Source organism: Abramis brama (genome assembly GCF_963993115.1).
Source record: "Abramis brama genome assembly, chromosome: 16".
Classification (NCBI taxonomy): Eukaryota; Metazoa; Chordata; class Actinopteri; order Cypriniformes; family Leuciscidae; genus Abramis; species Abramis brama.
In genome coordinates, this window is record NC_139978.1 from 29,380,563 (window position 1) to 29,394,282 (window position 13,720).

The window sequence follows — 13,720 nt, forward strand, 5'->3', positions numbered from 1 at the left end:
CCGATACAACCCTCTAATGTCAGAATGTTTATTTTTAAACCACAACCTTTTAAAAATTATATATTTAACGTTATCTTTAGCATTTCTCATCCAAACAACGTCAAACTTGGCACTGCACTTACTCGTGACCGTAGCGAGACACCTGTCAAGTTTGAAATCCATCGGACTAACGGTTCGAGAGATATGTGGTTAACAGACACACACACACACAGACAGACACACAGTCACACACACAGACACACACACACACAGACAGACAGACGTTTCTGTAATTTATAGATAGATGTGACTGTAAGGTGTAATGTGAGGATTGAGTGTTTGAATTTGTTTTATGGTTTGTGAAAAAATTCTGACTAATATAAAATATTATTGTATCATAAAAAGTGCATGTAATACCCTAAAACAGTGCTCCCATTAAAATCAATGAAGCTGTCTAGACTGCAAATAAAATGGCATCAGGCTTTGTTGATTATGGTGGTGTGGTGTAATTTTGTCATATAAAGATGCTCACTGGTAATGCGCGCTAATAATTTGCTTAAACATGGACTCTTAAACGAATCATAATTAGCGATTTGTAGCTTTAGTCCATATCTGTTAGCTCTGAGAGTGTTTATTCCAGTATCCATCTAAATAAATGTAGAATATTCTATTCCCAGAAAATGGGCTAAAAATATTGATTAAATTTCTTTTAGATGGATACAAGGTAGGAAATCTGCTAAAAATCTGGATCCAATTTTGGAGGCGCTGTATCCGGCTTGAAGCATTATCGTAGTCCTCCATATTTTGAGATCCTGTCAAAATGCTTCCACCCAGCTCTTGTTCTTCCTCCGCGCCTGTAATAGAGATGTATAGGCACCTGTGTGTGTGTGTAATGGGCCTGACAGAGCAGTGGAATGTATCCATAAACAGGTTACAGTCTTTGCAAAGATACTTAAGGGAGGATGTGATAATGAACCTTATTATTTGGGTTTGAGGAGGAGAGAGAGAACAGAGAGTGTTTTAATGGAGATTTCTATGCAATGCGTCACATGATTTAAGCCACCCACTCATGCTCTTTCTGCCTAATGCATTTAAATCAGCTCATTATTCTTTAAAGTAATCTCTGAATTAGCAATCTTATTAAGCTAATAGCTATGCCTTAATTGGCTGTAAAATTAAGATGAAGATCATATGTTAATACCTTACATATGGGTGTTAAACATTAAATCTTAGAGTGTCATTAGAATTGGCTATAATACTACGGTGAAGAGTCTTATATACTCGTATTTTTGAAGATCAGCATAAAAATTTCTATAATGTCTGTAAACTTGCTCTATTCTCTGACATTTACCGGAGATGAGAGACAGCACTTGCATACAGAGGTGTTGAAATACGCACCCCTGCTAATTCCAAGGACAGAGCTCACCGCTGGGGACTGGATTAATAAGTCTTTTGTTTCATAAGCCTCTTGGCCTGTAGATATGCTGCCTGAAGATAATTGAAAGCTCCATTCTGCTGTTTTCAAAGGTGACATTTCCTCTGTGGCGTCACAGAGGAACCCTGCCTTTGTACTAACAGTTCCAAACTTTGCATTTGAAGAAAACTAAGTGAAACAAGGCTAAAAGTATCTTCCTCACTACATTTTGGTCCAGAAAGTGTGGTGAAATGTCTTTGCTGTGAATGCATGCTGAGGTAGACGATGTCTTCTTGTCATGATTAATTCAAGAAGCCTATAACTAAGAGAACTAAATAATTGTATTCTGTTATATTCTAATCTATTTATTTTATTTTATCCTATTTTATTAAATATGTGAGTGTTTCCTGGCAGGTTGACGATGATTTTATTCATTGAGCATAGCTAAAACTATAGAAGCTTGTTTCCGCCACTGAATAATAAATAAATAATAATAATTGCGACTTTTTATCTCACAATTCTGACTTTTTTTCTCACAATTGCATTATATCAAGTCAGAATTGTGACTTTTTTTCTCGCAATTCTGAGAAAAAAAGTCACAATTCTGAATAAAGTCGCAATTGCGAGATATAAAGTCGCAATTCTGAGAAATAAAGTCGCAATTGGGAGATATAAAGTCAGTATTGCATGATATAAAGTCGCAATTCCGTGTTATAAAGTCAGAATTGTGAGATATAAACTATTCTGAGGTAAAAAAAAAAAAAAAAGTCTTGTCTTTTTTTCCCTTAGAATTGGACTTGGAGAAAAGAAATTGGAGAAAAGATGTCAGAATTGCGAGATATAAACTCGCAATTATGTGTTATAAAGTCAGAATTGCGACTTTATTTCACGCAATTCTTACTTTATATCTCGCAATTCTGACTTTATAACACGCAATTGCGACTTTATTTCACGCATTTCTGACTTTATATCTCGCAATTCTGTCAGAATAAAGTCAGAATTGCGAGATGTAAACTCGCAATTGTGAGATAAAAAGTCGCAAATATCTTTTAAAATGTTTCAATTTGTGGCGGAAACAAGCTTCCATATAAAACAGTTCAAATGCTGTTCATACATTATTAGTCTACCTGTATAACTGTCAGAAATTTGCTGTAAACCTACACTTATGACATTTAAAATAAGCATCTGAGCTGAACAGAGGACACAGATCTTCAGTGGTGGTTTTATCAGTGACCTTTCTAGCTTCCTGTGAGTCAGAGAGAGAGAGAGAAATCTTCACAGGGCCGTGATGAAGCTGTTTTTAAGGCAGAGTATGCAGACGTCTGGCCTGTGTCTGACTGTGAGCTGGACTGATAAAACTTCACAGCTAAGATGCTCAGCGGGTTTCGGCACACAGCCAATCTCAGCGGCAGCTTTTCATTCACGCATCAGCTAAAGAGAGAGAAATTTTAAGACTCAGAATTAAACAGACCTCTGGCTGCAATCTCTGAATAATTTTTTGTGTGTTTTAAGGGATTATGTGGAGATAAGCAGACAATCCTTTTTTAGAGATGCGTTTGCTGTTCTCATCTTAAACTTTTAACTTCTGCTATTTCCACTGAGATTCTATGTTAATGTGTCCTTAAATCTGTTCAGTCAATAAGAATAAGCTCTCCAGTCTTTAATGTTTCTAAAGATGTTATGTATTTCTAAAAAACAAGTAGATTAGGACTGGCCACTTAGTCACAAAGCCTTCCCCGATTAATTCTAATGCAATGTTTCCAGCCCAGGAACCCCTAACACAATTACAGGGGAATATCCTGTCTGTACTGCTCTCTAACAGACTGCAGATGTTAGAGTTGGGTAAATCACGCAAATTATGTTTGCTTATTTACAGGCGTTTACTGTCAAGTCACATTCTTGGTGAATGGAATGAATCTGTGTTGATCTGTCGGTTTGATGACATGGACCAGATCTTCCCATCTGATATCTTGAGAATAATGGTTGGAAGGATGAGAACAAAGTTTAGACTGAAGTAGTTGTGCACTTTGAGGCTTATTATTTTAAGGGTTCCTGTGATGCAGTTTGAAAGATTTAGGTCAAACTGTGTAATCATGAATACCTTCATAAATGTAACTTTTCTCTTCGAGAATGAAATGGAATGTCTCATTATAGTTGCACAAAAGTGTATTGTTCTAAATAAAGAGTTTAGACCAGAGTTTTTGAGAGCGTTCTGGAATTGGAACACAATTTCAGAACCACGGACAGCTCACTTACTTGAGTGGAGCTGCTTTCAAATGAGGCCATGGTAAATATGATTATTAGATATTCCCAAACTCTGAAATTTAGAATGAATACATTGATTTATCCAAGGTATAAACACTTGCCAAGAGCAGTGTCAAATTTGGCTCCCATTTTTGTCTTTTGAATTCTGAATTATCCCGCTTTTGAAATGTTAAAATGTTCATTTTGGACCATGGATTTATCAAGTGGAACCCACTTTTTTAGTCATGTTCTGTGCCTATTTTTCAATTTAGACTTTTTTTAAGGTATCTTTTGTCTATTGTTGTTTTTCTTTCTTATTTCTTTCATTTGAATTTTAGAGACTGTATGAAAATATTCACTATTATAAAAGCACAATAGTTTTACATACTAACACATAAATATAATGACAACTAAACTGTATAATTGAAGGTGTCCCAGGTAAAAGATTTCCTGTTCTAATATATGTATTAATCCAGTCTTTATTTATTTATTTATAAGGTTGCTGTGTAATGTGTGAAACATATAAATGTTGTAATATTCTTTTAATATATTTTTAAAAAAATTCTATATTGACTGGCAAACCATTATTTTATTATATTTCAGCATAAACATACATCACTAGACAGGTAATGAACATAATCTAGCTAATTTATTCACAGCTGAAATGTTGCACGTATATCTAACAAGCAAAGTTAATAACATTACAAGTAATGTCAGAAAGATTCAGATGTTCATAAATACCAGTAGTGATGATGTACAAGGACGACGTTGTCACGTTGCCAGAAATAGAGTGTCAGTCAGTGTCCAAATGTGTAGTGAGCCAGCGTCCTTTACTGTCCTTACCAGTTCCCGAATTTGTGAACATGATATACTGATTCACTAGCTCAGAAGCTATAGGGAGCTGATTTAGACGCACCCTAAATCTAGAAGTGAACAGGAACTAGCAGACACCTTCTAAAAGTGTCTTGTCAGGATGACATGTACAGCTGAATATTTCATTGTGTCATTTTTGTGAACCAAATCCTTGGCAGCATCATGTCTCTGACCAGCTCAGATTTCATATCCCACCATCCATTTCACATCCCATCTGTGTCATCCACCCCACTTCCTAATGCATTCGCCCAGTCTGGATGCTGCCGGGAATCCCGCAACCCCCGCCCCCAACCCTACGGAAACCAAGATTTACACTCTCAATGTGCTGAGCTGCTCTCTGATGAATAAGTCTAGACTGAGACCTCGAAAGAACTTCTCCCTCGTGCTTACTTTGCTTTTATACATGTTATTTACATGGAGGCTGCTCTGGGTGTATCAGACTCAATAATGTGCATTGCTAATCATCTCCCAACCCTAGAAGCTTTCTGATTGGCTGGGCTAATTGTGGCTTGAGGGATGAGAGAGCTGGTGGAGACTGAGACTGGGGCTGCTACAAGGTTTCTCCTTCATCTCTGAGGGTCTGGTTGAACTTAGCAAGGGGGCAGGGGGGGCAAACGGATGGCTGTACGAGGCTTTTATGTGCTACGTTTCATGTTTTCACTTTGTGTCTCTTTCCCAGCATGCATCATTCCTGCTTAACGGGTTCCACCGCACGGCTGTCCTGCTGCAATCCCACCCACACACTTCAGCCTTTTAATAGAGCATGCCAGCGAGAGCGAATAATCACCCCCTCTAATTTACTCTGGATCATGGGCCCTCGTAAAAGCCTCCAACAACAGAGCGTTTCCTGTGTCTTTTTATTGCCGCCAGGCGCACTGTTTAATTCAACTGCGATGATTGAGATCACCATGTAGAGGGGAGATAAGGGACTCACACCCATGTTTAGCAGCGCTGCGACAATGCAAACAGCGAGACGAGGGCGATAAACAGCATTGAGGCGGTTAAATGGATTGTAAAATGAGGATAGGTCATTCAGCTGTCGTCGAGGAATCGCTGTGTTCACACACTCACCACCAGTAGCCCTCTAATGAGAGATGATATCGCTCACCCTGGACAATACATGCATTGCTCTCTCGTTCTCTGCGACGTAAAATCGTGTACTTGCTTAATTGAACTTGCCAGTCTTGCAATGTAATCCTAATGGAAAAGAATTGGGGAAAAAAGAAACATTTGCTTTCTTTGTTCCGAAAGGCAAGGCAGATGAATCCTCTTCCTGCAGGGCTTTTTGGGTAAAACAATACACTGTCTGATCCCTTGATCCTTGAGTACAGTCAGTTCTAGTAAATCTAGGCACCCACAGGGAAAATGTTATATTCATGTGAGCCTGTCAAGGGAGGTATGATAGAGACAGAGAGAGAGAGCGAGGGAGAGCGAGATAACCCCAGTTAAAAAAAAGTGTTAGTTGCAGCTTTATAGGATTGGCGTGCAGGATTTATGTGTAGGATTTAAGACACAGGAAGTTCCTTAGTCAGGAAAAGTGTGCTGAAGTCAGGGTTCTGTACTTCACTCTTTAAATTAAAGCACTGACAGTTAATGTGTTTTATGGATGAAACCAAACAGGTTGAAAAGAAAACCATATTTAAAATGTACAAATATGATACAGCCTAGTATTTTTCTAGATATCAGTTTAAAATTTAACCCAAGCCTGACATGAAATAATAGTTTGAAAAAAAATATTGAAATTGAACATTTATTGAACCATAAGACAAAATCTAAAAAACAAGTTTACGTATATTATATTATATTATATTATATTATATTATATTATATTATATTATATTATATTATATTATATTATATTATATTATATTATATTATCATAGAGTATAATATTTGATACATTAGGCTTTTATGGCCCATATAGTTTGATTTAGGAAAAAGGAAAGGAAAACTGCCTCAATTTTATTAAGAGACCCAATCTAAGCAAAAACATGCAATTTAATGCAGTTGCTGATGTTTATATAGGCAAAATGTAAGATGAAATACTGACTCGCTTGTAATGTAAACCAATGATATCTTTATAACAGTATATCAGACTACTTGCATAAAATGCATATGAATATCAGTTGTCACTCTATATCTCCCAATAATATGCCTTAGTAAGATGATATAAATGCGTTGTTTTATGATCAAAGCTCTGTAGTTTTTATTGTGGGGGGGGCAAAACATACAATGTAATGCAATACAATGATAACTGAGAGACGTATCATCAAAAGCCTGATGTATCATATTTTGATACTCACATTTCTTCTGAAATAATGTATGGATAATCAAGTAAACCTAAATTGCTTTAGTTCATTAAGTGTTGATCTTGAAACATGAAGGCAGACAGTTTTAGAAATAAACTAAAAGACCTTTTACTTACTATAAACTATCAATCAGATGACAGAAAGCATGGTGTAGATTGTGTACAACAGGTTTTTCAGCAAAGTTTTGAGTTTAATAATACATTAGGCTTTATAGGATTATCTTCCATCAAAACTGAATGAGAGTAAAGAAAAAAAAGTGTGTTTTGTGTTCTTGGTTAGGGTTTCGAAACTTTCCATGGCAATTAACAGGAATATATGAGAATTAACGTGAATTAATGGAAATAAACTGGACATTTGCAAGATTGCAGGTGAGCCTATAAAAGGGGACTTGGCCACACCCCTGAATCTGGGGGGGATTTATTTTATTCAGCTTTATTTTTATTTTTTATTTTTTTGTTGTTCAATGAAGAATCGATTAAAGTTCTACTGACAAATAAATCAAAGTCAAAAATGTCATTTTTTAAATTTTTTATTAGTTTACATGCATGTCTGAATATGACCAAACAAAATGTTTATATTTCTGTTTGTAAATGATACTTTGAACAAATTACCCAAATTTCCAATGAATTTCCTTTAATTCCCCTAAAATCCCATTAAGTTTCCAAATTGGAATATTTCCCAAATTCCCAATGCAGCTTAACTTCCCATGGAAAGTTTCCGGAAATTTACCGGATATTTTCCGCCCATTTGCAACCCTGTTCTTGGTAGATCATGGCTGTAGTGACACCAAGATGGTGGGTTTGATTGTTGTTGATACTATACACACACACTTGCACCTTTATTGTGTTTGCATACGTACAAAATGGCAAGAATCAATATAGACATGACATAGCACATGTTTCTGTTTTCCAGTGTGGTCTTTTTCTCCTCTCTGAGTCATGTTCCTTTGTGTCCGGGTCACGGGTAAACAGCAGGAAGACGCCAGGAAAGACATTACACATGGCTTCCTCTGTTACTGTGACAACAGAAACATAATGAGTTTACATGCTTTACTTTTAACAATCTGTGCTATTTGATTACATTTTCTTGTCGTATTGTTAAAAGTTAAATTTAATGTTTGTGATGTGACACATTTGTGGCACTGAATATTCAGTGGAAAATGGATTTTATCTATAGGGATTTGATTGGATTGTGGATGTTATATGATAGTTTTTATTATTTATCCCTGCCCACACAGCCTTGGTATCTTCAGCAGGAAAGACAAGGAGTTTCAGTCGTTACATGTTTGTAGACTGTTACATTTTAATGGAGGACTTCCATCAAAACAAACTCTGTTATACTTTATTTTAAAGGGACATAGTTACATTGTACTTCCTCAAATAAGTACTGAGTAATTAACATGTACTTACTATAGAGTTACGGTTGGGTTAGGGTTTGGTTTAGGGTTAGTTACTTGTAATTATGCATAATTTACTGTCATTACTATGTACATGTACTGTAGTAACGTGTAACTACGTCACCTTAAAATAGTGTTACCACAAACTTTTATTCTTTAGAATAACATGCATGGATGAATTGTGCAGCACCAGGAACGTGCATTAAGATTAAGATGTTACGAATTTATGCTGATCACTGGAAATGTGGTGAAGTTGAGTTGCAGTTATATGTGGGCTGAATGTGTCTGTTAGGGGAACAGCACAGGTGTCCATGGTTGTAGAGAATTACTCTTTCTGTCTTTGCTATACATCACACAGAGAGACGCAAGGGGTCAGAGTTCATCCTGGGTCATTTCTCTCTCTCTTTGTTGTCAATCTTCAAAAGCACATTGGAAACAAAATTGGTGTGGAAAGAATTTTCAAAGAATCTTGTAAAACATGCAATTTTGAAGTAGGAAACATTATTTTCTTGTAAGACATACTCTAATAAAACTGGTCTACAGCCAAAATGCTTCTTTAGCTATAACCAAAATGCAAACTTTACTAATTTTGTGTCACTGAGAACAAAAATGATGCTTAAAATTGTTGATTGGCTCTAGTTTTCAAGATGCTATTTGGTCAGTATAAATATGACCCTTGACTTGGGAATAGCAGAGGATAAGGGAGTTATAAAGGGAAGGGGATCTCAATTTAAACCAGAAATTACTAAAATATATCTTTGACTGGATCTATGAATAAGTCTATCACTAGCTTTGGACAGTCATTGATTTTTAGGCAAAACAATGACTGATGCAATCTCGGGTTGGTTGAATAAACCGCTAAGACTATTACAAGTCAGTTTTTTCTTTCTTTTTCTTTAAGACTGTTTATAACTTTTTTGAGTCAGTTACATAAAAACGTAGATTGGTCTGATTTGATACCGAAAAGAAAGACTGACTGCCCCTTGACCAACTGCTAGTGTGTCATACTAGATGTTAAGACACTGTCTTAACATAATGGCTATGTTTGTACAACTGGACCCTGAAGCTGATATTGTGTCATGCATGATATGAAGTGCATCATGTTATAGAAGTCATGGATGATGCAATCATACTGAAGTTTGCATCACTCTGCTGAACAAATTGCCCTATATCAGCTCTATATCATGCAGGGGTGCATTCCTGGAGGGCCACAGCCCTGCAAAGTTTATTAGGGTTAAAGCTAAGCTGTGGCCCTCCAGGAACTGAGTTTTGCACCCCTGTCACACAGTGTCGTGCTCTCTTATTTGTCAATGTTTGTTTTTGCAAAGGGACACATTTCTGTTTAGCCAAAGTGAGCATAGATGCCTCGTACTTGTGTGAACAGTACAGATAACTTCAGATGGAGCAAATGAATTAATACATTTCATAGTGAGTTTTATTTATATAACCTTTTTGCTGATTTTTAAAGTGTTACATAAATGGACAAGTGACAGGTACTATGCACAATATACATAGACGTAAAATATCTTGGAATCAGTAGCCAATCAGTTGTTTTAATTGTCATATTTTGAATTTAAAAAGACAGCAGACAGAAATAGACAGACAGCTGCAACATATTTAAACATTGAACATTTATCAACTTAACAAACATGCTTATATTGCATATGAAATCTGGAATTTAGACTTGTTGTTTAAAGCTCAAAGCGCTCGTTTTATAACTCTCTCTGGCCTTGAAGAGTCCGTATAAAGATGAAGCTGTGAATGGTAATGTGGATATCTCTAGTGTGAGTGGATTAGTGCCCACTGCTGAATATGAACATGAACATAGATTTACGCCTTTGTATTTTTTCTCTTTCAGTCACAGATGAAGACACCGTCAAAAGGTACTATGCCAAGTTTGAGGAGAAGTTTTTTCAGACATGCGAAAAGGAGCTTTCCAAGATCAACACATTCTATTCAGGTATTGTTTTCTATGCATGCCATGAAAACTGTATTTTATGTATTAAAATAACTGTCGTCTATTTTAATCAATTTTAAAATGTAATTTATTACTGATGGCAAAGTTGAATTTTCAGCATCATTACTCCAGTCACATGATCCTTCAGAAATCATTCTAAAATGCTGATTTGTTTCTCAAGAAACATTCTTTATTATTATCAATGTTGAAAGCAGCTGTGCTGCTTAATATTTTTGTGGAAACCTTGATAAAAAAAATGTCAGGATTATTTGATGAATATGAAGTTCAAAAGAACAGTGTTCATTGTAACAGAATTTTTTGTCACTTTTGATCAATTTAATGCATCCTTGCTGAATAAAAATCTTAATTTCCTTCAAATGATTAATTTCTCTAAATGGTAATTCATACATTAATTAACAATCTCTCCACAAAAAGTACATGTATGTATCCATCAATCAGTAGTAGAACTTTTTTACCATCGTTAATAATTAACTTTTAATAATACTAACTGTTTGACTACTATTATTGCATTCTATCTGTAACCCATAAATGGCACAAGTGGAAACAAACTTTACTGTGTCCACGTGGTTAAAATGCAGCGGTCTGCTAAATGCCGTCAAGGGATTCCCTTTGCATGAGGTCAGGGTGTACAGCACTCTTTGGGAACATGATGTAGCCTAATATGTAATGCCTGCCATAGTCGGTTTAACTTGCGTCAAGGGGAATAGACTATGTTTGGACTGATAATAAATGCACACTGCAACATAAGCTGTTTTGTTGCATTGACTTCAGGGCAACAAGAATGTCTGATCTCTACTGCCTCTAGTGGCTGATTATTGGATAGAACAGACATACATTGGAAGCATGAGATTAATGCTTTGTTTGCATGTTGATGCATTGTTAGCATACATCATAAATGAGAATATAACAATAACTAATTCTGCTCAAAATTAAAATCTCAAAATGAGATGTGACAGAGGGATCAGCATTTATTCTGAAACAAAGACGCAGATGCACATTGATAATTTAACATGAAAGGAAAGCATTCATTCTGCTTATAATCTTGGTTTAGTCTTTTTATCCTCCAGTTGCCACTAAAAATCATTCACTCCCTCAGTGCTGCAGGTCTGATGGTCGGACCAAAATAAACTCTAATCGAGTTGCCCAGCCACAGAAAGCTGGCAAGTCCACTAAGCTGGAAAAATCTCTGACCCCATCTTATTTTTTCCTTTTGGAATAACACATGGATGTTTTTCCACAAGGGCAAAATTAGATAAGGTTTCCTTCACTAGAAAGTAGTACAAGATAAAACAGGAAAGATGTCAATAAAAATATAAATGCTCATTTAGCCAATATACGATGTTATTCTGCAGATAATGTTGTCCATGCATACACAGGCCTGTTTTCAAGGTTTATGTAGTGATATGCAAGGCATTCTCATATTTGATGAATTAGAAACTGAAATTCATATTAGGATGGCAGCCGCTGTTACTGCACTATAACTAATTCTGTCTAGTTGACCCAGACTGTGTTATGGCCGAGACCCCTGCCTCCCCCCTGAGTCGTCCTGAATTAACAACATAGCTTCTAAACCTTCAGTACATGCAGTCTTTGTCCCAGTGGACGAGATCTGCTAAGCACATAAATTCATAGTACCATCATGCAGCCAAGTTCAGCATGCAGAAGCACAGAACTTATTCAGACTATTATAGACTACTATTGAAATTGGCATGAAAGAAAACGAGGTTGTGCCGTTCATTTGATCCTAAGGACAGATCTTCTATTCACAGCCAATGTTTATTCTGGACATTCCCTATATCAGCCATTACTATATCTTAGTTTATATTATTATTATTATGGACATTTCTGAAAAATTTCTGTGACATTTGTTTGCAAATTCTATTTGTCAACTTGCCAGGTTTTAAACTGGCGAACATAAATCAGGTTTTGACCTGTGATTGCCTTGGTTGCATCAGTAAAAATTGGTTGAAATGTTTTGCCATATTTTTCAGCCAGCTAAGTTTATGAACATTTTGGTACAATAACGTTCCATTAGTTAAGGTTAGTAGTAACTAGCAATAAGGAATACATTTGTTACAGTACTAATTAATCTTTGTTAACATTTAATTAATAAAAATACTACCGTTCATTGTTAGTTCATGTTAGTTCAGGTTCATTAACTAATGCTAACAGATACAGCTTTCGATTTTAATCATGTATTAGTAAATGTTGAAATTAACATTAACTGAGATTAATAAATGCTGTAGAAATATTTTTCATTCATGTTAACAAATGTTGTTAATGTTAACAAATGAAACCTTATTGTAAAGTGTTACCCAAATTTTCAGCGGTTCTTGTAAAGAAAACCAGAACATTCATGGAAAAAACGGTTACATTTATGTGTAAGAATATAAATAATAAATAATATTTTTTAAATAATATACACATAAATAATATAAAATTCTATCAACAATATAAACAAAAATAAATAAATAAATAATAAATGCTTTTAAAATGAGAACTTTTTAAAATTAGGATTTTTCATAAAAATTTTACATTTATATATTTTTTTGTTTTGGGACCAGAGAAAATGTTGGCAGTTCTAAAAGAAATCCCTGAGAAAGTGGACAAATTAGATTTGTAGATACAAAGTGTGGCAGCTCTCCTCCTCATTCTCCTTTTCAGCCTGGACTCTGCCGTCTCTCGCTGAGGGTTATAGCCCATACGCTCCCAGTATTTACTTGTTGAACCTAATACCCATTTCCTTCCTCTGAAAGTGAGATGGGCGAGCTGGCTCCTGTTCACCAAACTGTGCTGGGACACAGGCCAGCGCTGATAATGCTGTCTGAGATATCACCCTTACAGGAAGAAGCTCATCTCTGACAGGAAATCTGTCTGCTTTACTTTCCACTTGATGGGTAAAATGAGGGATTTATTTGTCATGCAAATGGATTCTGGTGAATCTCGTTGCAGGGTTGTAAGCCAAGCAGACTTTATGTCTCTCGATAGACATAGTTGAATAGTTCTTAATACATTTTTAAGATCGTCTTTTTCCGTCCTGGCGTACACCAAGGTTTTTTTGTTTGCCATTTCATTTGCTCTCTAAGACCATAAATCAAATCAAATAATAATCATCAATAAGGCCTAATGATTAATATTTCCTTCTCTTTTTGGATCTTCACAGAGAAACTTGCTGAGGCGCAGCGGCGATTCGCAACTTTGCAGAATGAGCTGCAGACGTCTCTGGACGCCCAGCGGGAGAGCAACGCTCCAGGGCTGCGCAGTCGCCGCAAAACGGTGTTGCCTTTGTCCAACAAGGAGCGCAACAAACATCGCAACATCAAAGACCTGCAGCTGGCCTTCAGCGAGTTCTACCTCAGCCTCATTCTCCTGCAGAACTACCAGGTCTGAAATTTGTCATGTTTTTGTTGTTGTTCATCTCCTCTTCTGAACGTTGACCTTTTCCTGACTGGTTCTGTTGACACTTTTTTCATTTTTTTGTTGTTCTCTGTTGACGAGACCACCACTCGTGCACTCAAAGCTCAACA

General features: G+C 36.1%; 1 protein-coding gene across 1 annotated transcript in view; it reads left to right on the forward strand.

The window, feature by feature from the left end:
• The window catches only part of xpr1a (xenotropic and polytropic retrovirus receptor 1a), a 67,546-nt gene that overhangs the window by 35,574 nt on the left and 18,252 nt on the right, over positions 1–13,720 (forward strand). The window contains exons 3-4 of the mRNA XM_084138442.1: positions 10,074–10,175; positions 13,357–13,577. Coding sequence (XP_083994568.1) covers positions 10,074–10,175; positions 13,357–13,577 — 323 coding nt within the window. The remainder of the gene's footprint in view (positions 1–10,073; positions 10,176–13,356; positions 13,578–13,720) is intronic.